Genomic DNA, 27,566 nt, shown 5'->3' with positions numbered 1-27,566 from the left:
TACATCTTCCATACATCTTTTAAGTACAAGCTATTGTGTTGCTGTTCCTGTTTTTAATTGTCTTCTTAGATCCAAGACCTCAGGCATGCACTTTGGTTGTTTGTTAAATTATTTATTGTCAGCTTTCTAAAATGAATCCTCTGTTAGAATGAAAACATAATTTATTATGGGTCATTGTGTATATATTTGCACATATTAATAACTCAAAGTATTGTTATTTTTGGAGCAGTGCATATACTTCCCTCCTTAAAGTGACTGTCATCTTTCTTGCATATTATTTTAGATATCACAATTATCTTGATTTGGAGTTTACTCCAACGATCAAGATTATTACCATTTTCAGGATAGGAGACTGTGTGTACCTTTTGTGAGAATTGTTCACAATCCACATTACATTTCAGACTCCTGGAATGCTTACACATTCATTTATTAGACCTAGGTAATGAATTGCTTAAGTATAGAGAGCTAAGTACAAAGAGATACATACCTATACTTCAAGACACTTGTGCATAGAGCAAAAATAAATGGTAAAAGAAGGGAAAATTATGTCATTCTAGGGGAGGTAGCGTAGACGTTGATAGAAAACTAGTCTTTGAAGCAAATAAGGGAAAAACATTGGTATTCTCTAGTTTTACAAGGGGTTAAAACAGAGTGTCCAGAGTCTGACAAAATCTGTCAGTCTAGAGTCTGACAGTGAAGAGAAGAATTTTTAGTTAAGATGATTCCATGCAGAAGAGGTATATATAAATGAATAGGCAGACAAATAAGAAAGTAATTTATTTTAATTAATTAGTATCTAAAGGAACAGATTTCAGTTTGCTGGATACGTAGAGAAGAAACTGGGAAAACCTTTCAGAGATGATATTACGGTAATTGTTTTAGGAGGGACAGATTTTGTATTGCCTCCAGGCAAGAAATAGAGAGCAGTTGTTTTTGAACTTGATTAATGCAGTCTTGTCCAGTGGCATATGAAGAAGATTACTGTGATGACTGTTAGGTTTTGAAGGAAGTTTTGAAAGGAATGTGATTTCTTGAGATTACTTTTCCGTCATATTTTTCTATAGATGTGCAAAAGAAACTACCTAATGGATGTTTCTAGTGTACTCATAGGGTTTTTCTTACACAAACTATTTGACTAATGCTTATTTTTTCTTTATTTTTCCTGCAGAAAAAAGCTCATATTGTAAATAATAAAGTGTAAAAATATATAGCAAGAAGTGATACTACAGGTACAAATGTAACTTGATCCTATAACTATGTGTGGTGATGATAACTGTTATTTTCAATTGTACCTTCTCTGTTTCTGACTTCTGCTTTTATTCAGTTGTGTGCAAACTGCATGACATTTTCTACATTTATAAGAATTTTCTTTAGATAGAAAATTGAGATTAGAGTACAAGCTTCTGTATGGAACACTCCTCCTATGCAAAGTGGAGATAATGTAGCAGAGTATAACAGGATGAAATTTGTGTTAGGTAGCAGTAACAGATTATTTAAAACTGAGCATATTCAAAAAGTTTTTATTTCCGTATTTTCCCCCAGGAAACTGTTGACAAGTGTACTGTATTATATTACTATAACAGTAATCTTTCTTTGTCGTTATTCAAACTACTGACAATCTTATGCATATAGATTACTTACTATGTAAAGTTATGATAAAATCAGTTACAATTTTTAAAAACTAATTTACTGTAGGAGAGAGATTTATTAAGGCAGAGCTTTACAGTACAACTTTAACTGCATCCATGAGCAGTAAATTCTGTTGATTGTTTTTGTCAGCAACAATAGAAATTAGTGGCATATGACAATATTGGCTATTATCTTTTTACATCATTTTTAATATTAAATATGTAATATTGCTGTGTATGATGCTCTTCTTAATGATAAATTATCAGACTGTTTTATTCCTCAAGAACCTAGTGAGATCACATCTGAAATGCAATTTCTACCTTTTTATTCTTATATTAGTTTTACCAGATAATGTTGATTATTTCTAATTGTACATTTCAATTTAATCATATTTTCCTTAAATGGTACTCCAATTCATGTTTATGCATGTTACACCAAGAGTTTGGTTTGCCTTAATTATTTTTAATTCATTTTCCTTTTTTTATGATCTTTCATTATTAATTTTATAAATGTAATTCTTTATTAGTTGCTTATAGCTTTAGCTTTAAAGGGATTTAATAAAGGCACATTGATTTTTCATCACTCTGGGAACTATTTTCAATTTATATTTCAATAAAGGTCCTATTATGGAGTAGTTTAGTTTTATATGACCAACTCCATCATCATAATGCTTTTTTCATAGAGGTAGTCATACCTCTCCCTTGTATCTTTCTCTGTCAGTCAATGACATTTACCTTTACCATTGGAAATATTGCAATGTCAAAGTTATACTAAAAGTTTGCATCTAGTGAGGATGTAGTAAATGTACACTTAAGTTATTAGTTCAGGGCTACATTGTCAAGATGTTTGCTGCCAGTGCAGAAAATACAAAAATCAACTTTTTTGTTTCAGGAATTGAATAGGGATGGGAACTAACCCAAAATATAGTCTAGGTGGTAGAATTATTATGGTAGAATTTTTAGAAGTGTAAAGATTTTCTGAGTGCATTAAACAACAACAGTCAGAAAAAAAAAGAAACAGGTGTTCATTTTTTCAGAGCTCAGTAAAAGTAAAATAACAATCTCTCCTTTCTATTACTTGCATGCTTTTGATTTCTTTGTGAATTATTGAAGTTTAATCCCAGTGAAGTTTAGATCCCCTGTTAACTAAGGCATCCACAAGATTTTCTGTAGACTTTAGCCTTAATTATGTTTTGAAATGTAATCTGTTCCAACAGAATTCAGCTCCTGTTGATTAAGCTCTCAAAATTCTAAACCTATCTTGTTAAAATAGCTATTTTCTATTAATTATAAAATAGCACCGTTAAAGCAGAAGTTCAATTGAGAAACATCATTTATAATACCATTAAATAGTTACTTAATTCTGTTATTGTAGGAAATTGATTGCAGAAGATGATCATACTTAAAAAAGATTTTTATAAGCATTGCATAAAAAAAGAAAAACTCATGCCATTGTATGCACATTCTGAGAAATTACCATATTTTCAAAGAAACTGATGTTTTTTTCACCTTAGTTAATTCAGAGGATCTAGATTTAGTGTTCTGTGTTTCTTCTGTGGATGCAAGTTACTATTTATATACTACATAACTTACCAGAATAAAAATAATTTAAAATAATTTAAAATAATTTAAAATAATAAAAATAATTAACATTCATTGTTTTTCTATTTAGGCTGCTATATACATTTTCATTGTACAGGAAGATATCTGAAGAGACACAACAGTTCATTATTAATAAACTATGCATTTTAATTATTAAATTTAAATTAATCTCAATTTTGAATAGCATTTTTCAGTGTATCTTCCTTCTTCATCTTGGATAAATCTGTGCTGCAAAAGATAAGGCACAGAATAAAACTGATAGTCTTGTCTGACAAAATCTCCAGTGAAAAAGGTTAATTACAATTCCAGTAGTCAAAAGGGCTTTTCTTAATATTTACATATGAAAATGGTTGCCCTTATGTTATGCGTTCAAATCCTTTGATAATATTAAATTCTAGACATTAGTAAATGAGAAAGCTGCAACAAATACTAATATAGCAATTTGTAGATATGTTCCATCAATCTTTTCTTTTTTTCAGATACAACTCAATTGTACTAACCTTGATCTTCCTTTGATTATCATTGTATTGACACAAATATTCAGTCTACTACTAATTAGGAATTTATTGAAAATCATTCATTGTTTTATTTTTAATTTTGATTTCATATTCATATAATTTTCTTATAGTAATGAGACAGCTTTGTAACTAAAAATAGATTTGCTCATGATTCTGTTTTGAATGGTGCATATTTGCATGGGATTGCACATGAGATTTGGTTCGCAGAAGAAATTTACAAAATATTTCAACTCTTGACTTGAGATTTTAACTGGTCAAGATCAATAGTAATATAGTATAACTATTCTCAAATAGCATTTGCAGATATATTTTTAAAAAGGAATCACACTATTTAATAGAGATATATTACTGTTCAACAAGCAAGTGTCATCACTAATTAGCAGTCTAGCTGGCATTTCTTTGGGGAAGGCAGAAGTGTAGCTGCATAGTGGCCTTGCTCTTTCTGAAGGAGACTCCTTGTAGTAGAATTTGAAAAGATAGCATAGTTTCATATTGTACTCCTGAACAGATATAAAGAAGATTTAAAATTTCAGAGCTCTCATTCAGAATTTAGTTTTTGAAGAAGAAGTATGTCATGAAATAAAGTCTTGGCTAAATCACCTATTATGTGTGCAGTACTTCACCTCTAGGAAGTTAATATTCAAATGAAGCTACTAAGGCAGTTTGCAGGGGCACTTAGGCACTCTGTTAATTTGACTATGTATTAAAACTTAATTAAACAGAGAGGTAGTGTCATCTACTAGAGTGAGGGTTTTTTGTTTTAGTCCAGTTCCTGGTGTGGTCTTTGTCCCTGAATGTTCAGCAAACATAATTGGGAAAAATGACTTGAGTCAAAGGAGGAGAGTTCTTAAAAGTGATAGGAAGCTTAGATCCCGAATTTAGGCATGTAAATGATATGCCTGAAGGTAGGAGGGTTAAATACCCTACTATTCTATGGCGGGTTTCCCAGTCTATTTAACTGAATAGTATAAATAGTGAATTAATTAAAACATATGCAATACCATGGAGGAAAATACCAAAGAACCTGTTTACAGGCAGTGATATTTTTGTATTGTTAGCTCCGTATATTCAACTGTGGACTAAGTAGGTTATTATGATCTGTTAGAATCCTTTATGGAATTTGTTCTGTTTGTCTGGGCTTGAGTTTCAAATTCCCATTAGATTTCTATTGGGTCATGGTCTTTTATATCCTTTTTCTTATATGTACCATATAATTGCCATTTTCCATGTTATTTCTAATATTTCATGATCCCATATAATAAATTTAATCAACTGAACTTATCTGCATAGCAGGTAAAATGTAGTAAATAATTTAGAACTAAAATAAATACTATTCATTATTCAGATATGTAGCTTATCAAGTTACTAGAAGAAAAGATTTATTCAGTCATTTATACTAATGTGTTTCATTTTCATCAGATTGCAGAAGTCAAAATTGATGGTCTGAATGTATCAAGAATCTATCAAGTGAAAAATACTGTCAGATGTTAGTAGAATAATGATGTGTTGCTTGTTAACTGTAAATTTGTTAAAAATATATGCCATCCATGGATATTGTAAAAATGCAAAATTTTAGTGATCTTATTAAAGGTCAAGGGGAGTTATTATTTCTTCCGATTCTGTATTTTTGAGTGTGTATATGAAGCACTTTGTCCACTTTGAGGCTCTTAAGTGTTTTTTTTTTTTTTTTTTTTTTTTTTTTTTTTTTTTTTGTCAAAAAGGCCGTTGACAAACAGGAGCAAGTCCAGTGGTAGGTCACTAACATCACTAGTAGCTAGAACAAATGAAGTGTAAGGACAGGCTGAGAGAGCTGTGCTTGTCAGAGAAAGCTGAAGGAGATCATACTACTTTTTTCAGCTCCTAGTGAGGGTGTTGTAGAGAAGACTGACCAGACCTTTTGTTGGGTACAGAGAGACAGCGCACGAGGCAACAAGCACAAATTGCAGCAAGGGAAGATCTAATTAAATATAAGGAAAAATTTCTTCACAATGAGAGTAGTCAAACATTGGAACAGGTTGCCCAAAGAGATTGGGGAATCTCCATCCTTGGAGATATTCAGACTTAGACTGGACAGGACCCTGAGCAATCTTATCTGACATTGAAGTTGGCCCTGCTTTTAGCAGAGATGGAGCCAACTGAATTTCAGAAACCCCTTCTAACCAAAATTCTTCAATGTTTTTATGATTTAGTACCTCTCCATTGTACCTTATTGAGGTTTTTACGTAATTCATTTTAAAATTCATTTTAAACTGCAGCAACAACTAATTTGGAATAAGGGTCTGCCTGTTTTTTGCACAATTGCTGCTAAATTGGCTGCCGTACCATGATGTAACCTGTTTTTGAAAGGGTTGTCCAATTAGTGGCTCAGAAAGGATTTTTCTCTAATTAATCAGTCACTGGAATTCTTAATTTATAATTTTTGTTTGAACATGTCAACTCAGCTGTCATAAATATGCACTCGGTTTATACCACTGGAAATTTTACTTCTCTTAAGCATTAATTATTTAACAAGAAGTACCTAGCTGTGTTCTAGTTATATGCCTTGAAAAAATCAAATGTTTCTTGTATTAGTTAAGCATATATGTTTGCCCTTACTAAGATTGGTGAAGAGGAAACTGACACAAGCTGCAACAAGAGAAATGTCACTTCAGAAGAAATAAATCATGGTGAGGGTGGTCAGACACTGGAACAAATGGGCTGGAGAAGGCTAGGGAATCTCCAGCATTGGAGATATTTAAAATAACACTGAACAAGCCTCTGAGCAGCCTAATCTAAGTTGTCCCTTCTTTGAGGGTGGGGAGTTGGACCAGAAGATCTCCATAGGTCTTCCAACTCTAATTATTCTATGATTTTATGATAAAACAATTTAAAATTTTATACAGCAGGTACCAAAATCAGTTTAAAACTTCATGCAGTAGGTTACCAAAATCACATAGACATTATTGCTGCCAAATATTTTTTGAATGAATTATGTGTATAACAGAAATCATTTTAAACTCGATAATAGGCGATTTAAAAATAAGAAAATAAAAATGTGTTTAAAATAAAAGCCAAAAATTCATTCTCTTTAACAAAAATTGGAATATTTTTCCCTAAATTACTCCATCTGTCTTCAGGTTTCTCCAGGTTGCTTCTCGAGAACAGGTTTAAAATTAAGTCATACTATGCTTCTTCAGCATTCTCTTAACAGGTTGTTAGTATTGCATATTGTTGCTTTTGAGAGTTTTCATATTATATCCAGGTAAGATATTAGTATATGGGTAGAGGAGGTGAGTTACATTTTCTTTTTGTGGCCATCTTAATCCAGTTCAGGATAGACATCATGTACATTAGGAAGGTACAATAGTCAGGACTAACAAGCTGTTGATTTTATGCAAATAGTATTTTGATGATTAGTAGTGCCTAGTATATTGAGTGTTCTGTATGCCTGTTTCAGCACCCCAGCACCACCATGCCAGCATACAGTTCAGTACTGCCCCCTTCCAGACTTTAGCAAAGGAATTATGACTGACATAATCCTGACTCCTTCTAGGATTTAGGTAGGCAGTCTTGTCTGGTACCCATTAACGAGTGTGCCGCTGTCTTTCTTGTCCTGCAGCTTCTTATCACTGGAGGTGAGAAGTACGATCATCTCTTCAAGGAGGGGAGGACATTGAAATTTCTTTAAATAGTTGTCACTGTTGCTCTGTACACCTTTTAATTCCTTGTTCTACCACAGAGTAGTTCCTGTTCTTACCCATCTTTACCCACATACACCGCACACAATTGCAAATGCAGTCTAGAACTTAATAACTGTGATATCTAGTTGAGGATGAAGAAAGGAGTGGAAAGCCTAAAGCAAAGGAGTACTGTCTAATTAGATTCTTTGTTTAACAGTAATATAGGAAATGTTTTAAAGCTGATACTTATGATGTGCTAATTTATAACCTGTTAGTATGATACTTAAAGTGAAAAACTTCTCTAATACAGTTCTAATGCTGAGTCATCATTTTGCTATCCTTATTGAATGTAGGAAAGAGCAACTTACAGAAAATTAAGTTCCTGTTTTGATAAGAATAAGCTAATACAGTAACTGAAATGAGATCACATTTTTGCTCGTGCTAATGCTTCCATTAGCTGTGCCTTACTGCAGCTCTACTTCTGGCACTTTATTAGCTAGCATGTTGATCCTAATGGACTCAGAATTTATAAGCTTAAACACTGTGCTATTATGTTAGTATCCAGACTTTATGAACAAACATGGAGCTTCTGAGGCATATCACACTGAAGTGAAGAGTTAATATTTTCTTTAAAGCACAGAACAATTGTGATCAAAATGGTCTAAAATAACAAAATGAAATTAGAAAAAATATTTTAAAGAAAAATAAATGTGTATCCAAATTTAATTCCTATATGACTTACCAATTACAAGATAGTACACACACCTTATCATATGTGTGAAGTACTGCAGTACTCACATGTTCGTTTAACTACAGTATCTCAAGGATTTCACATACAAATTACCGCAACACAGCAAATCATTATATGCCAGTTGCTGCTAGGTAACTACACGTTGCACCCTCTGTGCTCAGTGCCAGAAAATACACTCTATTTCATTTCCTTGCATTAAAACACAAGTATTCCAGCTTGCATTTACCATGAAAAAACACAGCTTAAGCAAATGTGTATGGAGCAGCTGCTGCACTGTAAAGGAAAATAGGACTCCAACATAACTGCTTGATTAACCTGTGCTTAATCTAAACTCTGGTTAACTGAATAGTTACTCACTTAACATCGTTACCATTGTTTACTGTTGGACTTATCTGAAGTCCTTCATTTTTTTTCTAATAGCATTTAATCCATCCAAAACCAGAAATGTGCTGTATGATTTTTGGCTGTGCATATAATACTGAATACAGTTTTCTGTATAGGCACAAAAATGAAATCACTTCTATAGTGATTTATATGATTTTCAATAAAAGATTTCTTCGCGAACCACACCAAGGTGAAAAAACTGTAAAAGTAAATACATTTGGAATGAGTTAAAACAGATGAAGGAAAGTACTTGATTGATTGTGGGGGAGTTCTGTGACCCTAAAGTTGTATAAATGATAATGCGAAAATCCAGCAGCTTCTTTTTTTTTCCTTCCACTGTTCAATATAAGATGCTTAGTTTGCGTTGAGGTTATTGTAGATAAGGAAAGCTTCTTCCTGAAAGTGGAAGAGGTGCTTCCTGGATGTTAAGATACATGAAAACGTACTGTCTGAACCACCTGAGACCATACTTACAGATTTATTTTGGTAAAAGATAAAATCCCTTTATTATACCAAGAAGAAACTCACATTAATTAAAGTTTTAACATATTCTACTAGGAATTGCTTTGCAAAGCTCCTTTGGTATTTGCTGATAAGTTTTGATACTATATTTAAAATCATCATATGCTAAATTAATCTGTCATGAACTATTTAAACTTAAAATTCTAGCTTCATTGTAATTAAACATTTTAAGAAGAATTCTGGAAATACTAAAATTATGGTAATTTAGCAGTTACAAAGAAGAGTGCAGTATAGATTATTGCTTTTTTATTTTATAATATAAATGTTTTGGGGGGTATGACCTTTGGACTTGTAGACCACATTATTGGTATAATGGAAAGACATTTTTAAAAATAAGTTACACATTGTTTCCAAGACAGTTAAACTCAGGTTTCATTTAATTTTGTTCCAAGACAAATGCTATCGTTCAGTAAGGCTTTGATTTCAGCTTTCGTATGCTTTTCCTGGATATTATAAACTACCATATCTAACACAGTGAATCACAGCTGTAGCAGAGGCTGAAAAATTATTTTAATAATTTAGATCTTGACTATTAAGTCTTTTGGAGATGAAAATGAAATCCTGAAATGCAACAGAACTAACACAGACTGTGCAGGGATAGGGGTCAGGGAGGAGTAGGGAGAGTATGGGTGTTGTTCAGAGCCTCAGAGAAAGAAGTACCTAAGTTTTACACTGTCTTTGGCATGATGTAGTCTTTTCATTCAGCCTTAAATTCATTGAATTACCATGATCCAGTCAGCAAGTGACAAATGGATTATTTTGGCCAACCTGGCAGGAAAGGCAACATTTTCTTCTGAGCTGGTGATGGAAGAAGGTTCTTCAGACGAAAAAGCTACATTATCATCCAAGATCAATAAGAAATCAAACAACTTTGCATCATTTTGATAAATGAAGTCAATGTATATCTTTATTGAAATGGAGTAGGAGAGGGGAAGTGAAAATACTATAGCTGATTTGTTAAATGATTCCTCCTTTTCAAGAAACATCACTTCAGTCTTTCCACAGCTCATCTTAAGCCTCCTGTTCTATTCTAAGAGTTATGACAGTGACTGTGGATGTACTTGTGACAACTGATGCATTTAATAGACTACAGTTGTCAGCTGAGACCATAGCATTTCACTAACTTTCTGTCCCATGGTCATATGAGAGGAAAAGGATAATAAACATAAGAAAATTATGTATACATCTGTGGTAAAATGCATTTTATTGCATTTAAATCTAAATTATTTATTAAACCAATGTGAAAGAGTTACGTCTTCAGCTTTATGTAGATCAGTATAGGTAGTAACTGCAAACTTGCTTCTGTGATGTAAAGAAAGTTTTTGTTACTGTTAGTTTCCTAGTGGTACTTAATTATGTGAGTTCGGAAGTTAATATCAGCCATACTGGTCTTTTAGTTAGGGGGAACATAAGCATCTATATTCCTGACAGTGTCATTCTTTAACAGTTAAATTAAAAGTTTATTTGATGACAAAAATAAAATGATTGTATTAAATGCAAATTGAAATGATTGTAATTACTTGTATTACTCAAAATAATTTACAAAATCTGTCCTAACCTGAATGCATAGCTATTGCTATACGATAAAAGGGACTGTTATTGTTGATTGTTATTATAAAGTCATTAAAAGAATCATACAGATAAGAGCAATTAACTGTTTACATTTAGCTAATGAAAATAGAAAGTAAAAATCTAACTGAATCTTAATCATTTGGGTTAAAGGCTCATAATTTGTGATATGACAGATTTAAAGGTCACTGATTAAATGTTTGAGTATGGTAAAAATATTACAGAGCTGTATTTGACAAATAAAAAATTTAAAATTCATTGAGTGAAATTTACATGTATTTTGCATGATTTTCTCACTGTTGAGACAATTTTATGGACTCTGTTAGCAATTCAAGGAGTATAGTAAAATACTGTTCCAGCAAGATACCTGGTAGGTATCTGCCCAAGAAAATCGAGAATATAGTCCATTTAGAATAAAAGATTTTCATTTAAATAATGAGCGGGTTTTACTGATGTTCCCTTCCCTCCTCCAAATTTTCTGGATTGGAGAAAGAATCTTCCATAGTCTATTTAAAATGAGACTAGAACTTCCAGGTCCAACCTGGTCTAAAAGAAGAAAAGGCAACTTTTCTTTAGTTTTGATGACAATGGTTTGTAACTCTTACACTTTCTATTGCTTTATCAAGGATGCACTCTTGTGTTCCAACAGCCTTATAAGAGTTACAGTTTTGCAGGTTTCATTACTTCAGGCTTCATATTTGCGTGTAAAAGGAGAAAGACCTAGGTCGGGTAACACACTCAGGAAGGATAATTGAGGCCAGTTATTCACTCCCAAACATATACTCTTAGTTTCATGTACTATCAGAAATAAAGGAGGTTACTTCTATTGTCAGAAATTCTGTGAATTCATGTCTTGGATTAATACATCTGAAATGTCCGAAACATCTCTTGAAACTTCACATACTAAAAATTAAAATGTTGACCTAATACTAACAGGTATTTTCAAAAAGCTTTTGGTATGCGTTTAAAATAAATACATTCTGTAGGTTGAAAATCAAATAGTTCTTAAATTTAATATGCAGCTTACATAAAAAAAAAATCATCTTAAAGTTTATTTGAAAGAAATTATTTGTTGAACTCAGTAAAGCAGCTCTTGTTTTAGTAAAGATGAATAGAGATTCAGCTGAACCTTAGAAACTTGCTAAAAATTTCATTTTACAAGTGAGCCGCACTGTACAGAGAACAGAATAGAAGTTAGTTTCTTTAGAATGGGTGAGTCATGTTGCACAACAATAAACTATTCATGTTCCTCATAGTGTTAAATGGGGTGAGTTTTCTGTCTGACATTTTGAAATAATTGAAATTAATATTGTCTTGGAGATTGCGGTATATTTAAACAAACATTTATCATTAATCACAAAAATTGACGAATCCACGTCAACTGAAAATGTTGAAAAATCAGACAATAACTGCAGGCTTCCTTGTTCTCCCGTCGTTCTGTTTTAGAACTGGGTAGAAAAAGCAGAAAAACAGACACTTCTGTCAGACACCCTTGACCTCTCAGAGCTGTTTCATCCAGAAACCTTTCTGAATGCCTTACGCCAGGAGACTGCAAGGTGAGGAAATTTAGGCTTGCTCATGTGCCACTATTCCCTATTTGTGAATACATTTACTTCATTTTCAGGATACAGATCTAACAAATTATGTCAATTTCTGTCATTAGTCATCTCATTTTTTTTATTTGCACTGAAATAGAATAGTTATTTTACTTTCTAAATCCTGACTTTTTAAAAAACTTAGGTGAAATTCAAAATGTTATATTTTCCTGCAAAGTAAGACTTAATGTGATATTGTATAGATCGTAAATACATTATTTTCAGGCTTGTATTTCAATTTCCTGTTGTTGTATGTCCCTAACATTAAATGTATATATATTTCCGCTACAGAGTAATGAACTGTTCTGTGGACAGCCTTAGATTTACAGCGTCATGGAAAGGGCGCATACAGGAAGGCAAACTCCAAGTTAAGGTATTGTGCATAACAATATTTCCCTTTACATTTCTTGAGTTCCCATATGTTGCATATATAAAAAAGGAAAAAGAAAGATTGTGACCGATATAATAGAATTTCACTAGTATGTTTTATTAGTATAGTCCAAACCATCTGTCCATAAACATTCCAGAAAAATGAGCTGTACATACAATGGTGTACCTGAGATATAAAGGTTTGTTAACAGTTTACACAGTTCTACAGTGCCTGAAGGAAGAAAGGGGATACTTTTTTACTCTCCTCTAGTTACAGTACATATTTAAAATTGCTTTTGTCCCATTCTCCTTGCCTGCCTTTCAGGTAAAACTGGAAGCTGTTTCCCTTAGCTAGTATCTAACTGCTGCCAGAAAATATTTAAAATAATTGTGGCGCATAACATGAAGAAATAAATATATAAAACTATATGTCAAGGCTATACATTAGCAATTCCAATCATTGGTGTGAGACTTTTAAAGAAGTAAATAAACCAAACTAAACTCAACTATAACTGACTAGCCTTTCTTATGACTAAGACCCAACAATTTGTTGATGGACACTTAGGACTATTGCCAGCTGCCATAAAGTCACTACTGATTCCCTAGACTGCAAAGTGGATATGAATCCACGGTTTAATTTAGCTTCTTAACGTTTCAGATGGCACTGCCATTTTGGTTTAACTGAATCTCTTTGCACCTATTTTATACAAATTTGTACGGAATTCACAAGGAAAGTTTGCTATCTTCCAGTGGGTGTGTTGATCTCGTGATAATATTGCACTGCTGAAAGTACTGTGTTCAGCACAGAGTACAGCACTTACAGCTGCATTCATTCAGAAACAAAGGAATTTTGAAGGGCACATTCGACTATGTGCTGATGTGCAGCTAAAATCGTGAGATTACTAGGATTACAAGAGAGAAAGCATCTGGCTCTAATCTGATAATGCAGTCAGATGCAAGGCAGTGGGAGATAACAGGGTTCTGGGTCAGCTTCTGACACTACTTAAAATTGTTAATACAGAATATATGCAAGTTTCATGTTTGTAAAATATTAATAGATTGTAAGGCCAGAAAAAGTAACTGTGATCATCCAATCTTTATAGGTTACATCCAACCTTTATAGGTTACATCCAACCTTTATAGAATACAGTCTGAACTTTGTTGAATTAATTCCTGTTGGAAGTGGATAATAATTCTCACTTAGAAAATTATTTAATCTTGATATTTAAATAAGAGTGGTGGTTTCCTGCCTCATTTAATGAGATGCAGATGGGAGTCTAGAACTTGAAGATAAATCAACCCAGGAACTTTTAGTTTATGGCCTCCTATGATAGATATGGGAGCCTTCAAATCATACATTCTGAGGCTCCATGTTCAGCCAAGTCTTCTAAGTCTACAACAGTGAGCTAAATTGAGTTTCATATCTCTGACCACTCATTCTAGCAGGCTATCTTATTGCTGCAAATCCTAGCAGCTTGGACTTCTTCAAAACCATGCTACCACCTTGGCAAAATATTAGAATTTTATCAAAAAAATGATGTTTTTATGTAATCTCAGATATTTTCTAACATTAACTTGTTTTAGGAGAAAGTTCTTAACTGCTTTTATAAAGCAAACCTGTCGAGAGATAATTTCTCAAAAAGCAGATTTTTAAATAAAAGTGCATTATAGCTAAGTGATTCCTGCAGTGCATCTGTTCTGTGGATAAATAGAAGGCTTTTGTCTCCAATATTGTCAATCTGATTCCTTTCATAAGAACTAAATAAACAGAATAAATAAAATGTAGATACCCCATTCTACAGAAGCCAATCTCAAAGCTATGAAAGATATAAAAACAGATTTGATTTTTTTAGCCTTGTTTTCCTCAGAAGAGTAGCAGCCACTACCTAAGACTCAGATGTATACTAAAAAATGCAAAAAATGTGGTTGATTTTGGACTGAACTCCACATGTGAATAATAATGTATTTTACATGCGCTAAATATTATTACAGTATTTTACTGTTGCTAGATTGAAATAGCTGCTTAGAAACTACAGAATTAAAGGGTAATTAGCAGAAAGAATTCTATAACAACATTCTTGTTTAGATGTTTTGGAGCCTGTAATTCTTTATTATGTGGAAATGCATATGATTATTTTTTTTGAAATATTAGGTTACAGTGTTAGCAGTCGCTGTCATTTGTAGGCAAAAAGGTGAACATATGATCACTATTGCTCTACAAGCCTGAATGTCAGGTTCCAAGAAGAATCAAAAATAAAGAGAATTTTGTTTAAGAGCAAATTCTCTGCCTCATGAATAGCTGAAGCAGTTAGGAGAGTGATTGCTTTAAGCAAAAAGTAAGAATCCTCTAACATCAGTCACGTCCATCTGACTATTTTTCTTTCCTCAGTAAGGAGCAAAATTCAGTGAATCTGCATCAGTACATATTCACCAGTATATTCACTGGTCCATCAAATCTTTGATGTACAGAAAGGCTTTGCAACCTCTTGCTGTGATGAACATTTAGATTCTTTTCCGTAAGTCCTTGTCAATGTGGCCATGAAAAACTGGGGAGAAACTTTTGCATTAGTAAAGCTAAATACAAAGCATCTTATCCATTTAACCTGCCCTGTAACTAAGGTATAAAATTGTCAGTGATAGAGCAAAAATTATCCACTAAAATATTTCTTGTTGGATAAGGATCCTATAGATTGCAGGTTAAGGTTGGTTCACATGAGCAATATGAATCTCAATGCAAGTAAAGTTAATATTGTATCTACAGTAGTCAAGAATTCAGGTTACACTTACAGAATGAGAAGCTGTATTTTGGAAAGTGGGGATCAAGAAAAATTTCAGATAAGAAAGGATATCTAAAATAGATAAATGGCTAAAAGCATACTGTAGTGAGGTAGCTGGGGCCCTACTGTATTCCATATGACTTTTGATGCCTAAATCAGAATTCTGAGTTTACCAGCCTCATTTTGTCAATAAAGATAGGCACCTTCTTTTTGGAGACAATTCAGATCTCAGATGAGCTAAACTACTTTCAGGAGATACCTGTCTTTTTCCACTGACAGGAAAGCCTGCAGTTACTGCTCTCCTAAAATAGTAATTTTGATCAATTGCCTCAAGTTAAAATGGATTTTTTAAACCCTGTCACATTTTGGAAGTTTAAAAGAAGAGATTTCAGGGGTTCAGCAAAGAGTTATTTAAAGATTTTATACATTTTGTACATTTTTTTGAAGTTTATGTACTGCTGTATATTAAGATCATGATTTGTCTACTTTATTAAAGATGATACCATCATTGTATAGAAGTACCAGTGCTGATGAGAAGATCTCCCCTAATACACAGATCTTTTATCTAGAAAAAAAAAAAGGTATAAAAAATCCAATAGCAGCAATGCTTCTTTGGGAAATTCCAACTAGGAAAAATGTATGGCTTTTTACAGAGAGCATAATTTAGCTAGTCCTCCTCTTGCTGCTGATGTATTTGAAGAAGCCCTTCCTGTTGTCCTTGACATCCCTTGCCAGACTCAATTCCAGCTGGGCCTTAGCCTTCCTTGCCGCATCGCTACATACTCTGACTGCATTCCTGTAATTCTCCCAAGTAGCCTGTCCCCTCTTCCACAGTCTGTGGACTTTCTTCTTCTATTTGAATTTGGCCATGCTCACCCATGCAGGTCTCCTGCCCCTTTTGCTGCACTTCGTACTCATAGGGATGCACTGCTGTTGAGCTTGGAGGAAGTGATGCTTGAATATTAGCCAGCTTAGATCCTTCCTTACAGAATGTGATGAGTGATTTCAAATCAATCTGTATAAAATTATGCTTTCCTTAACAATACTCAGGATTACTTTAACAAAAGGTACTGAAATTGTATAGCTATTACTATATAATTACATTATTGATATGCAAATATTTCTCTCCTATTTACTATGTGCACTGATTCCTCTGTCATACAAAAACAGGTAATTTTTTTCCTTTTGACTTAGAATCCTATTTTCAGTTTTGCACAACAGAAAGAAAGAAAAAGAGAAACATTGTAAGAGACTTTTTGGGTAGTAAATGCTTTGAGCTTGGGTGGAGCTTAACAAAAATAGTGAAAAATAAAAAAATTATTGCAGGTATGTCATATTCAAATACATAATATCAACATTAATTTTGAACTTAAGCTCTTAGCAATTGACAAAAATACTAACATGAGGTATCCAGAGATGTCTTTTTATACCGTAAACTTCCCTCCTTAAACATACATAAAGAAATTAATGATGGAGGCCTAGGGAAGTAAAAAAGTAGTAAAAATTTGACTTCCTGATGTCTACTGTAGCTCATGACATTTCATGGGAAATTATGCCATTAAATAATAAAGAAAAGTTCATTGTGGAGGATTGGAAGTTATGGAAACAGAGATGCTTGGGCTCATGGTACCAGTGCACTTTCTACAAATGTATTTTAAAGAAACATGAGCTGTAATATATAACAATAGTTTTGTTTGAAATTAGTACTTGTACCAATACTTACAAAGTATTAAGTGCTTTTACTTTGTAACAATTAAGAGTTCAAAAATCATGGTCAACTCCATCCATTACCCAAAACTGTGTTACAAAGATAGTATGCACCCTAATAGTAGTTTCTGTGAAAATTAACCTTTGTAGCAATTGTAATTTCTCAACACCATTTATCACAGAATAGAATTTTAGATGAGAACATAGCTATGAGTGTATTCAACTAAATGGTATCTGAAAACAGATTGTGCCAGTGGGTTTTTTTTTTTCAATGGCTTTTAATATTGAATCAAAGTCAAAGTTTTGGTCTTCATCTTCAAAGGAGTTCCTGTGATTGGCTGAAGTTTTCCGGAAGAACAAATGATGTTATTTTACATAACTACAATGTCAAAGAAACTGCCAATATCAAAAGAAGAAATGTGTGTGCAATAGAGATTTCTTAGTAGCTGACCCACTTTACAGAAACTTTTTTAGAGGCTTGCCAATCGTTTGTACACCCTGACAATAAATTTCAAAACTACTTCATCACATCTACCTCCCCTCAGTCACTTTGCCACACTCATGGATTTAACAAACTAAACTCCCTGCAGATTGTGAGCAGAAAGAAAAACATACAGGAGTCTGTTTAGTAATTTCATGATAGGAATAAATAAAAGCTTTGAAAACAGTCAATCAGAAGTGTAGTGGAATGAAGTATAATCTGTGAGGCCTTAAGTGTTGGTGTTAACAATAGGAGTCAGTAGGAAGGAGTCTGTGGTAAGGCCTCATTATGATCATTTGTAAGACTTTGTTCCTTTTGTGTCTTTTATGTTATTTTCCTTCATATTCTTTGTCGTTGCAAGACAAGAAATGGCACTGGAAAGCCAAAGTTTATTGACTATCATGAGACTGTCATCACCTAAATTGATTTTTTCCTAGGTAAAGCCAGCTTCTTCCAACCTCTCTGTTTGGAGAGGTTCGGGATTTTAAAAGGGTAGAAATAAAACAAAATATCAAATGTTAGCACTGTGCTTTCAAAGCAACAGACCTGAATGGGGAGATTCAGAGGAAAGATCAGAAAAAGTTGGCAGGAGAAAGAAGAGAATCATACTGGCAATTGAAAATCAACTAGAATTCTTTCTCCATTTCTTGTCTCTCATTTTGGTTGCACAGTCGTTCTTCAGATTTCCAGTAGCGTTACATTTCCTAGTTCTAGCCCTCCTTTATGGTCTTTGTATTTTGTGAAAGCCTTCTTCAATTTTATATATTTATTTCAGTGTGTTAATAAGATAGAGTAAGAGGTGATTTTTAGATAAAAGTAGCTTTTGTTAGACATCTGCTCCATTTATAGATTCTTTTGTTTGAAGAATTGCAATAAAGTTATTAGTGAGTTAACTTTTATTAGTAGTAAAATTAAAGTTTTCACTTTAGCAGGCCACACTGGCTATTAAAACAGTATTCTTTTCATATTTGTAAATTCCTTAGTGTGGCAAAATAAAAAGATCAACAGATGTTGAAGGTTCATTTGGAATAAATACAAAGTCGATATCTCTGTCATTAATTTATTCAGGACTTAAGTTCAGGTTAAAAATGGGAGAATACTTTTCACTTCAAAGGCTGAAACTATTTATTTGACTATCACTTATTAAAAATAAGCATTTTAAACATTTTATACATAAAACATTACATAGTTATATAAATATTTGTAGTTTCTATTAATTTAATTTTTCCAAGCAATACTTTAACTAAGAAATCTGACACTATGTTAAATAACATTTTTCCTTTACATTATTTCAACACATTTTATTTATCTCTGCAGAAAATGTGTAATTGCACATTCCATTCTTTGAAAGCTGTGCTCAGACATCTATGCAGGGAGTCAAGCTTATTTCAGCAATTGTTCTTTTCTTCTTCTTGATATTGTAATAATTGTGTACTTGGCAGTTGCTATTATATTCCCATTAGTCTAATGCCAGGCTACTGCAGTTTCATAAATTATGACATTTACAGGTATTTTTCTCTGACATTTCAAAGAATGTGAATCCAAACGAGAGGAAGTTCACGCCGAAGCATGGTCCAGATCTTGCTTTTAAATTACGTTTCCTATTCTCACATACAATCACAATAATTAGTTTCCTGTTATTTAAGCATTTGGTCACAGTAAAAAGAATAATTATTAGTTAAAGCACAGTGTAGTCTTTACTGATATTTCAGACTGTAATGCATATTTGAATATTTTATATTTCCATGGCAGATCAGTGGCTTACAACTAGAAGGCTGCAGTTTTGATGGAAACCGACTTTCAGAAAATCTTCATGATTCTCCCAGTGTGTCATCTGTACTCCCTTGTTACATGGCCTGGATTCCACAGGTATTAAATTATTAAAGGCCTTAAACTTTCAAGACCCATAATTTGCTTTTTTATGTGTAATAGATTTTCAATATGATCTTGCTGAGCTGTTTTTTTCCCTCACTTTAAAATAAAAATTGCCACCTTAAAGATTCCCAGGGAAAAAAAAAGAGGAAAAGCAGTTATATCTTTAATGTAACCCAAAGAACTTTTTGTCACTTTGTCAATATGTTTTTACTTATTATTGTGCAGGTTAAGACGGGTTTATTTCAATCATCCCTTTTTATTTTGTCGTTTTAAAAATAAGAACCTAACATTTAAAAAATGTATTTAATAAATGTAGATGTGACTTTGGAAGTTCATTTATAGAATATATTTTCTTCAAATTTTAAATACATTATATTAAAATGCTACAGCAATAAAAAGATACAAAGAATATGATGTGATCTGTAAGCAAAAAAACCTTTACCTCTACTTATACTAACTACCACTGCTTGCTAAACTGTGTTAGATGAAAGTGGCATAAGTAATCAAAACAGTAAGAACTGTTGCTGACCCTACTTTCTGATTACAATAACAATCTCTGTTAATAAAGGATTAAGTTGCATAGCAACTTGAAGTATGTGTAGCATTACCAGTTCGTATAATCTGATAACTAGAAGGAAAACTTACTGTAGGGTCCCTCTCATTCAATTTAGCTGTCTAAAGGTTATATATGGCCAGCAAGAATTACTTGTCTTAGCTTCTTCTTTAGTCTCAGTAAGAGATAGGCATCTCAAAAAGTTCACTCCATCATAAGGTAGCTAGGATCAATCTCTGACCGGATGTGACTCTAGAGACAGCCTAAACCACTAACTCAGACACATGAAGTTAATTGAGTAGAATCCCACATAGAGATCTAAAAGAAAATATTTAAACACATCTACACCAAAAATCAAGTGTGTATACAGAAAATGAGAAATAGGGGTGGATGCATTTCTTTCTCTTCTCTGTGACAGTAAATAAAATCAGCAGTATGTAAGAAATGAAAGATAGTGTCACTTTCTATCATATCCTGTAGGCGTTTTCTCATCAAAAAAATGAAATTATTAACTGCAGGAGTTTGTTGTTTAGCAACTTAAAGAACTCTACTGAGTTCACTTTTAAGACTGTTAGGTTTGATTAGAAGAATATTAAAGACAAAGTAGTTGACATTTCAATAATAATACTTTATTATTTTTCAAGCACACAGTATGTGGTATATTGTAATAGGCGTTATACAAGGAGTTCTGCTTCTACCACACTACTGTATCCTAACAACTTTTTTTTTGAATTCTCATTGTTATTTCCACCACTAGTGGAAATAGATTGAGAGCACAGCAGCTAAATAAAAGCAAGTGTCTGTACTACTGTTCCCAACTTTGATAAAACAGAAGAGATTGGAAATTAAAAAAACAAAATCAAAATCATTTATAAATTAGACAAGTGAAAGAGTTTTCAGTTCTTTAATAGCTTATAATTTTTTTTTTAAGAAAAATAAACAGATTCCTAATTTACTGAAAAAGTGCTACTTGAAATAAATAATTTCCAGGCATCGTTATATATAGATGCAGTAAGGAGAGGAGGAGGATGACAATATACACTGTTTTACATGGTAACACCAAATGTTTATCTCATGCACACTCGAGGCTAGAATTAGCAGTAACTGTCTTTATTTTGAGAAGCATTTATATTAGAGATTTAACAGATTCTTAAAGTATTTTTCTGAATAACAATCTATATTCTTTTAAACTTCAGAGATAAGATCCAGATGTTATATATCGCACCAATAAAGAGATTTGTCTGAAAACACATGCAAGTGAGAGTTAAACTGCCTTCAATGTACTTTGTATATGAAATGAAAAGCAGCTGCTATCTTCTTTGTGTAGTAAAAGTTACAATTCTTTTAAAACAGAAACCTATGCTTGTCAATTGAGTGCATTCATCCAGATTTTCTTCTTAGTTTCCGCATTTTTTGATTCTAAAGTATCAAAGTATCTCTACAGAAAGCAATTCTGGTTTTCTGTGCTCTAAAGATTTTTTAATATAGGCTTAATTATAGAAGTTGACCACAATCAAGCAGTGTACTAGAAAAACAAACTAGAATTGGTGCATTCTGGTTATCTTATCTTTTTATCATCTCCTTAAGAGAAGAGTGTATGAAGTAGTACTTTTTTGAGGGGGAGAGGATGTTTTCTTCTCACCATGAATATCTTTTATGATTTATAGTGATTGAAAATCTATATGGTGCAATACTTTTAGGTCATTTTGAAACAGACTATAATAAAGTGAAGTCTCTGAAAAAAACATACAGTCTACAGAATTTCTCTGAGATATCCACCTTAAAAAAAGCTCTAAATACTGAAATACTCAAAATAGAATGTTTTGAGCTATTAAATTGTGAAGATTTTTTCCGGTTTTAATTCACTGATAGATCCCAGGGAGTAAAAGAGTGTTGCTAAAGGGGATAGAACTACATGTGAGACAGTCTAAATGAATAAAAAATTTTGAGTGTATGAAAGCCAAGGACATAAAGGTTTGTAGTTCAAAGAGACTTTCGTAGGATATTTTTAGCCCTTGAATAATTTAATTCCTTGAAAACATCAAATAATAAAAACATTAGCAACAGCTAATTCAACCCAAGAAGGTTTTAAAAAAAAAGGTCTTTAGAGACAAGATGGGCAACTTTTGGCCTCCCAGTTTTGGCAAAAAGTTAAAGAATATTCTGTGATTCACATTTTATTCTCAAATTGGCTATAATTTTGTCTTCCTTGATAGTGTTAACCAAGGAATAAATGTGATGAATATAATCCTTCTGAAAACAGCTTAGTTCTCTTTTCAAGCTCTCTTTTCAAACTTTTAGTTATTAAATTACTATATCTAATTCTTACAGTGCACGGGGCTTCTGTAAGGAATTGATTACTGATGGTCAACAGATACGGAAAGTTATTTTCAAAAACAACAAAATTCTTCAGAAATGGTTTAACATTTAAAAAATAAGGCAAAGCACTTGAAACAGTTGTTGTCTGCATGTCTCCTTTTTCCTGTTTTTAGTTACTTATTTTCTAATAATGAAGCTTCATTAAGTCAAATTTGGTGTGATTTGTGTTAAAAAGACTAATCTTATTTCACTTCCTTAGTGATCAGTGCTTTCACTTCCTTACTGACCAAGCCCTGTTGCTTGTTTCTTGAAAATTTTTAACATTTGCTTATTGACAGAAAAGGAGCTTTTGAGTGTGATGAAAAGCATGCTTAATGAATAAGAATTGAATAAAACTATGAATCGCTTGCACTAAATAATTGCATCACAGACTGAAACCTCAGATACATGCTGTAAAAAGCCTAAAAGACATAAAAATCTTTGAGCTCAGTTCCACAGTCATGCATAGTAGGTGCAGTGCCCTATGCAAAACTCTAAGAGGAAATTATGTTCAAGATACACACATTTTGCTGTTCCTTTTGTAAGGAAAGGGAAGTGGAACTTTTATTCATCTGAGAGTACAACATTTCTTGCTGATCAGGATAAAGATTGAGAAGTAAAGCCATCATTCCAAACGCGGTCCTTCCCAAAGGAGTGAAGCCATTTAATGGCTCTTATTCTTACAGAGTACAATGCTGTTCACTTGTATGTCACAATATAGAAATTACTATCTGTGCATTTTAAGTAAGTTAAATTTTCTTCCAGTTTCTAGCTACATACAGAGCAAGAAAATATTTAAATTTTTTAATTTAAATATTTTTAAGTAACACCAGTTAATGTGTATGAATGAATCTTTGGATTAAAGAGACTTAAGTAAGACTAACTCTACTGAAAACAGAGGTTAAAAAATCCTTAGTGGCAAATTGAGATAGATGTGGCAAGGCCCATCGTTCTACCTACTTTAGATTTCTGATGTCAGCATGCTATACTGGAGGTAGTCAAAGTGCAGTCCATGAAATATCCTGCTTGCAAATAGGTCAGATGCAAATCACAAATGGGGCTGTGTTATATGAGGAGCAGCAGGGTTATTCTGCAGGGATGGAGGAGGTGAGCCAGCAGGGGTTGCTGAGACCATGAACTCCCCAGGATTCTAGCATGCCGGGTCAGCAGCACCCCGAAGGACAGCACTGCTGCTCTGGAAGCCTTCTTCTGGCTAGGAATTGTACAAGAGTCTCCTTGTCTCTGGTTCTCTGAACTTTATGGAATATGATTTGGTTTTCAGCTGTTTGAAGATTTTGATATGTAGTTCGTGGGATCAGGAAGTGTGCTCTGCTACATATTGTCTTCTGTTTTCCTTTTAACCAACTGGATAGAAAATGTGAAAGCTTAGTTGTGTAGCATTCTAAAGACTTCTCTAAATCCTCTGCTTTGTTGGTAATCCTTCTGCTTTGTAGTCTGGATCAAGAGAGATTATTTTTCTGCTGTCTATCAAGTGTCTAAATTATAAAGCAGAACCCAACTTTGGATACCATATCATTGGAGATCATTCTTTTCTCCTATTTTACTGCCATTTTAAATGATAACTAAATGATGGTTTGTTGACAGGATGCTTATGGTCCATATTCTCCAGAAGAATGCATATCTTTACCAGTCTACAGTAGTGTGGAGCGAGACCATGTGGTGACAAATATTGATGTACCATGTGGAGGAAATCAAGACCAGTGGATTCAATGTGGAGCTGCTTTATTTTTAAAAAATCAGTAAGCTGCAGCTGTGTTAAATTAGCTCTTAAAGTTAAGAATTATTTAAACATATCAGTTGTTTCTTTTTAAACAACCTTTGTCTCATTACTTATTATGCGATTTTAAAGAAATAGTTTATACATTCCCATTTTTATTTTTTGAGCTATATAAAATTAATTGTACTTGAGTTGGAACTACATTGTATCTTTGTGTGATGTAGTAAAAGTTAACATGCAATTCAGCAAACTGTTAATTTGGGTTATTTCTCTAGACTGCACTGCGGTGCACTGCAAATCAATAGACATTGACTATAAATGCAAATCCAGAAAGTTTCCTTTAGTCTTTTTTTTTTCAGTATTCTTTTTAAACTGTTGTTCTTACGCCTCAGTTACTTAATAAAAGAAAATGATAAAATTTGCCTTTTGGAATTGAAATTTAATGTTTTACTGAACATAAAAATCAGGATAAATGTTTCAGTTCGTTTTAATGATGTTTTTTTCTAATTTCTTTGTATTGGTAGTACATGCTAGGAGGTTCATAAACTTCATGTGGGTTAATAATTCAAAGAGACTGCCATTATGGTTCTTACCTAAAAGTTACTGAACCCAACATTTTATAACTCAGACTAGATTCCAATAAGAATTTGCACATTAAAGCACAAATTTGAATGCATTCCAAATTATAGTTTTAAACTGCGTTTTCTTTATCAATATTCATATGACCAGCAGCAAAAGGAAGACTAGGGGAAATGTGGGCCTGCTCCTGAATGGGGTGGGTGCCCTGGTGACAAAGGATACAGAGAAAGCGGAGTTACTGGATGCCTTCTTTGCTTCAGTCTTCACTGCTAAGGGCAGCCATCAGGAATCCTAGACCCTGGAGACAAGAGAGAAGGTCTGGAAAAGGAAGACTTTCGCTTGGTTGAAGAGGACTGGGTTAGAGATCATTTAGGCAAACTTGACATCCACAAATCGATGGGCCCTGATAGGATGCACGCACAGGTGCTAGGGGAGCTGACAGATGTTATTGCTAGGCTACTGTCTGTCTTTGAAAGATCGTGAAGAACTGCAGAGGTGCCTGAGGACTGGAAGAAAGCCAGTGTCACTCCAGTCTTCAAAAAGGGCAAGAAGGAGAACCCAGAAATTACTGGCCATTCACCCTCACTTCTGTACCTGGAAAGGTGATGGAGCAGCTCATTGTAGATGTCATCTCTATGCATATGGAGGAAAAGAAGGTGATCAGGAGTAGTCAGCATGAATTCACCAATGGGAAATTGTGTTTAAGCAATCTGATAGCCTTCTCCGAAGGAATGACTAGCTGGATAGATGAGGGAAGAGCAGTGGATGTTGTCTACCTTGACATGGTTTTCGACACTATCTCCCATCACATCCTTATAGGTAAGCTCAGAAAGTGTGAGTTAGATGAGTGGACAGTGAGGTGGCTTGAGAACTGGCTGAAAGGCAGAGCTCAAAGGGTTGTCATCAGCAGCACGATCTAAATGGAGGCTTTTAGGTAGTGGTGTTCCCCAGGGGTCAGTACTGGGTCAAGTCTGGTTCAGCTTTTTCATCAGCGACCTGGATGAAGGGACAGAGTGCCTCCTCAGCAAATTTGCTGACAATACAACTGGAAGGAGTGACTGATACTTCAGAAGGCCATGCTGCCATTCAGAAAGACCTGGAGAATTCAGGCAGAGAGGAACCTTGTGAAGTTCAACATATGCAAGTGCAGGGTCCTGCACCTAGGGAGGAATAACCCCATGCACAAGTACAGGCTAGATGCTGACCTGCTGAGAAGCAGCTCTGCAGAGAAGGACCTAGGAATGCTGGTGGATGACAAGTTGACCATGAGCCAGCAATGTGCCCTTGTGGCCAAGAAGGCCAATGGTCTCCTGGGCTGCATTAGGAAGAGTGTTGCCAGCAGGTGGAGGGAGGTGATCCTGCCCCTCTACTCAGCCCTGGTGAGGCCTCATCTCAAGTCCTCTGTCCAGTTCTGGGCTCCCCAGGACAAGAGAGACATGGAGCTAGTGGAGAGAGTCCAGCGTAGGGCTATGAGGATGATCAGAGGGCTGGAGCATCTGCCCTCTGAGGAATGGCTATGAGAGCTGGGCCTCTTCAGCCTGGGGAAGAGAAGACTGAGGGGGGATCTTATCGGTGTGTATAAGTACCTGAAGGGAGGGTGTCAAGGGGATGGGGACAAACTCTTTTCAGTTGTCCCAAGTGACAGGCCATGAGGCAGTGGGCAGAAACTGAAGCACAGGAAGTTCTGCCTGACCGTGAGGGTGAATTTCTTCCCTGTGAGAGTGATGGAGCACTGGAGCAGGTTGCCCAGAGAGGCTGTGGAGTCTCCTTCTCTGGAGGTATTCAGGGCCCGCCTGGATGCAACCCTGTCTAACATGCTCTAGGTGACCTTGGTTGAGCAGGGAGGCTGGACTAGATGATCTCCAGAGGTCCCTTCCAACCTTACCAGTTCTGTGATTCTGTAAATTAACTGATATTTTTTTACAAATACATTTCTCTTATGTTTAAAAGAAACAGCTTCTTCCTTTAATGCTTTCTAGCAGTCAAATATTTATTAGTGCTGTTATCTGTCAGAAGACGTGCTCCTTGGTACATCTAGCAAGTTAAAAGCAAGTCTTCTGTCACAGAGGTCACTATGTTCCCAGAAAAAATAATATGTTTGTTGAAGAGTCAAACCCACTGCAGGCTTTTTTTTTTTGTTGTTATTTGAGCTAACCTGGCTTTCAGAAACAAGAAGCACATTTTAGTTGTTTTAAGTGCTCTGTTGTTCACAACAGAAGACAAATGTTTGCTCTTTTTGTCAGTCTTTTTACAACCTGTAAGTCTCAACTCCTGAATTCACAGTTAAAAAGTTTCAAAACAGAAAAAGTCATATGAGTAGATTACATGGCTAAAGGCATGTATACTACTTTATCAATGAAGTGACTTATGGTTACAGTAGAATATATCAAATTGTTATACTGATAAGGTGAAATCCTGCACCTTGTATTGATTTAAGAATTTTTCCAGAACAGATTTAGAATTTCATAAAATTCCAAAAGTTATTGTGGAAGGTTAAATTAGGATAATCCTAAGTACAAACAGAACTGATCCACAATATTAGTTTTTGGCCTCATTTCTTTATTCCAGCTTTTAGAGAACACTGCTTAGAAGAGCAGTATTTTTTTCTAAAACTGTATACATATACAGTTGCTAGAAATGAAAGTGGAAAAAATCCATACTTGACAGCTTTGCATATGAATCATTATATAATACACTGTCTTTCATTCACAAAAATAGATTTACTTATATATAATAATAGTTACTGCATTGAAAATGTGCAGCCTTGATTAGAGTAAGAAAATTTTATATTTTTGACCAAATCGTTTCAGAAGTTTTACAAATACATTTTTAATCTTTTGAAAGCAAAAGATGTGAATGAGAAACTAGAGAAGAATCTAAGGAAGCAAATAAAAAATGAGT

At 33.9% G+C, this 27,566-nt stretch overlaps 1 protein-coding gene across 1 annotated transcript in view; it reads left to right on the top strand.

Moving 5' to 3' along the window:
* DYNC2H1 (dynein cytoplasmic 2 heavy chain 1) overlaps positions 1-24,411 on the top strand; it is a 167,775-nt gene extending 143,364 nt beyond the window's left edge. Inside the window, exons 86-89 of the mRNA XM_062567281.1 lie at positions 12,080-12,189; positions 12,520-12,601; positions 19,315-19,431; positions 23,954-24,411. Of these exons, the coding sequence (XP_062423265.1) occupies positions 12,080-12,189; positions 12,520-12,601; positions 19,315-19,431; positions 23,954-24,112 (468 nt within the window). The 3' untranslated portion in view covers positions 24,113-24,411. The remainder of the gene's footprint in view (positions 1-12,079; positions 12,190-12,519; positions 12,602-19,314; positions 19,432-23,953) is intronic.
* The last annotated feature ends 3,155 nt before the right edge of the window (positions 24,412-27,566 follow it).

Source organism: Rhea pennata, chromosome 1 (assembly GCF_028389875.1).
Source record: "Rhea pennata isolate bPtePen1 chromosome 1, bPtePen1.pri, whole genome shotgun sequence".
NCBI classification, from domain to species: Eukaryota; Metazoa; Chordata; class Aves; order Rheiformes; family Rheidae; genus Rhea; species Rhea pennata.
Note: the sequence above shows the minus strand (reverse complement) of the source record. Positions and strands in the feature narration are given on the sequence as shown.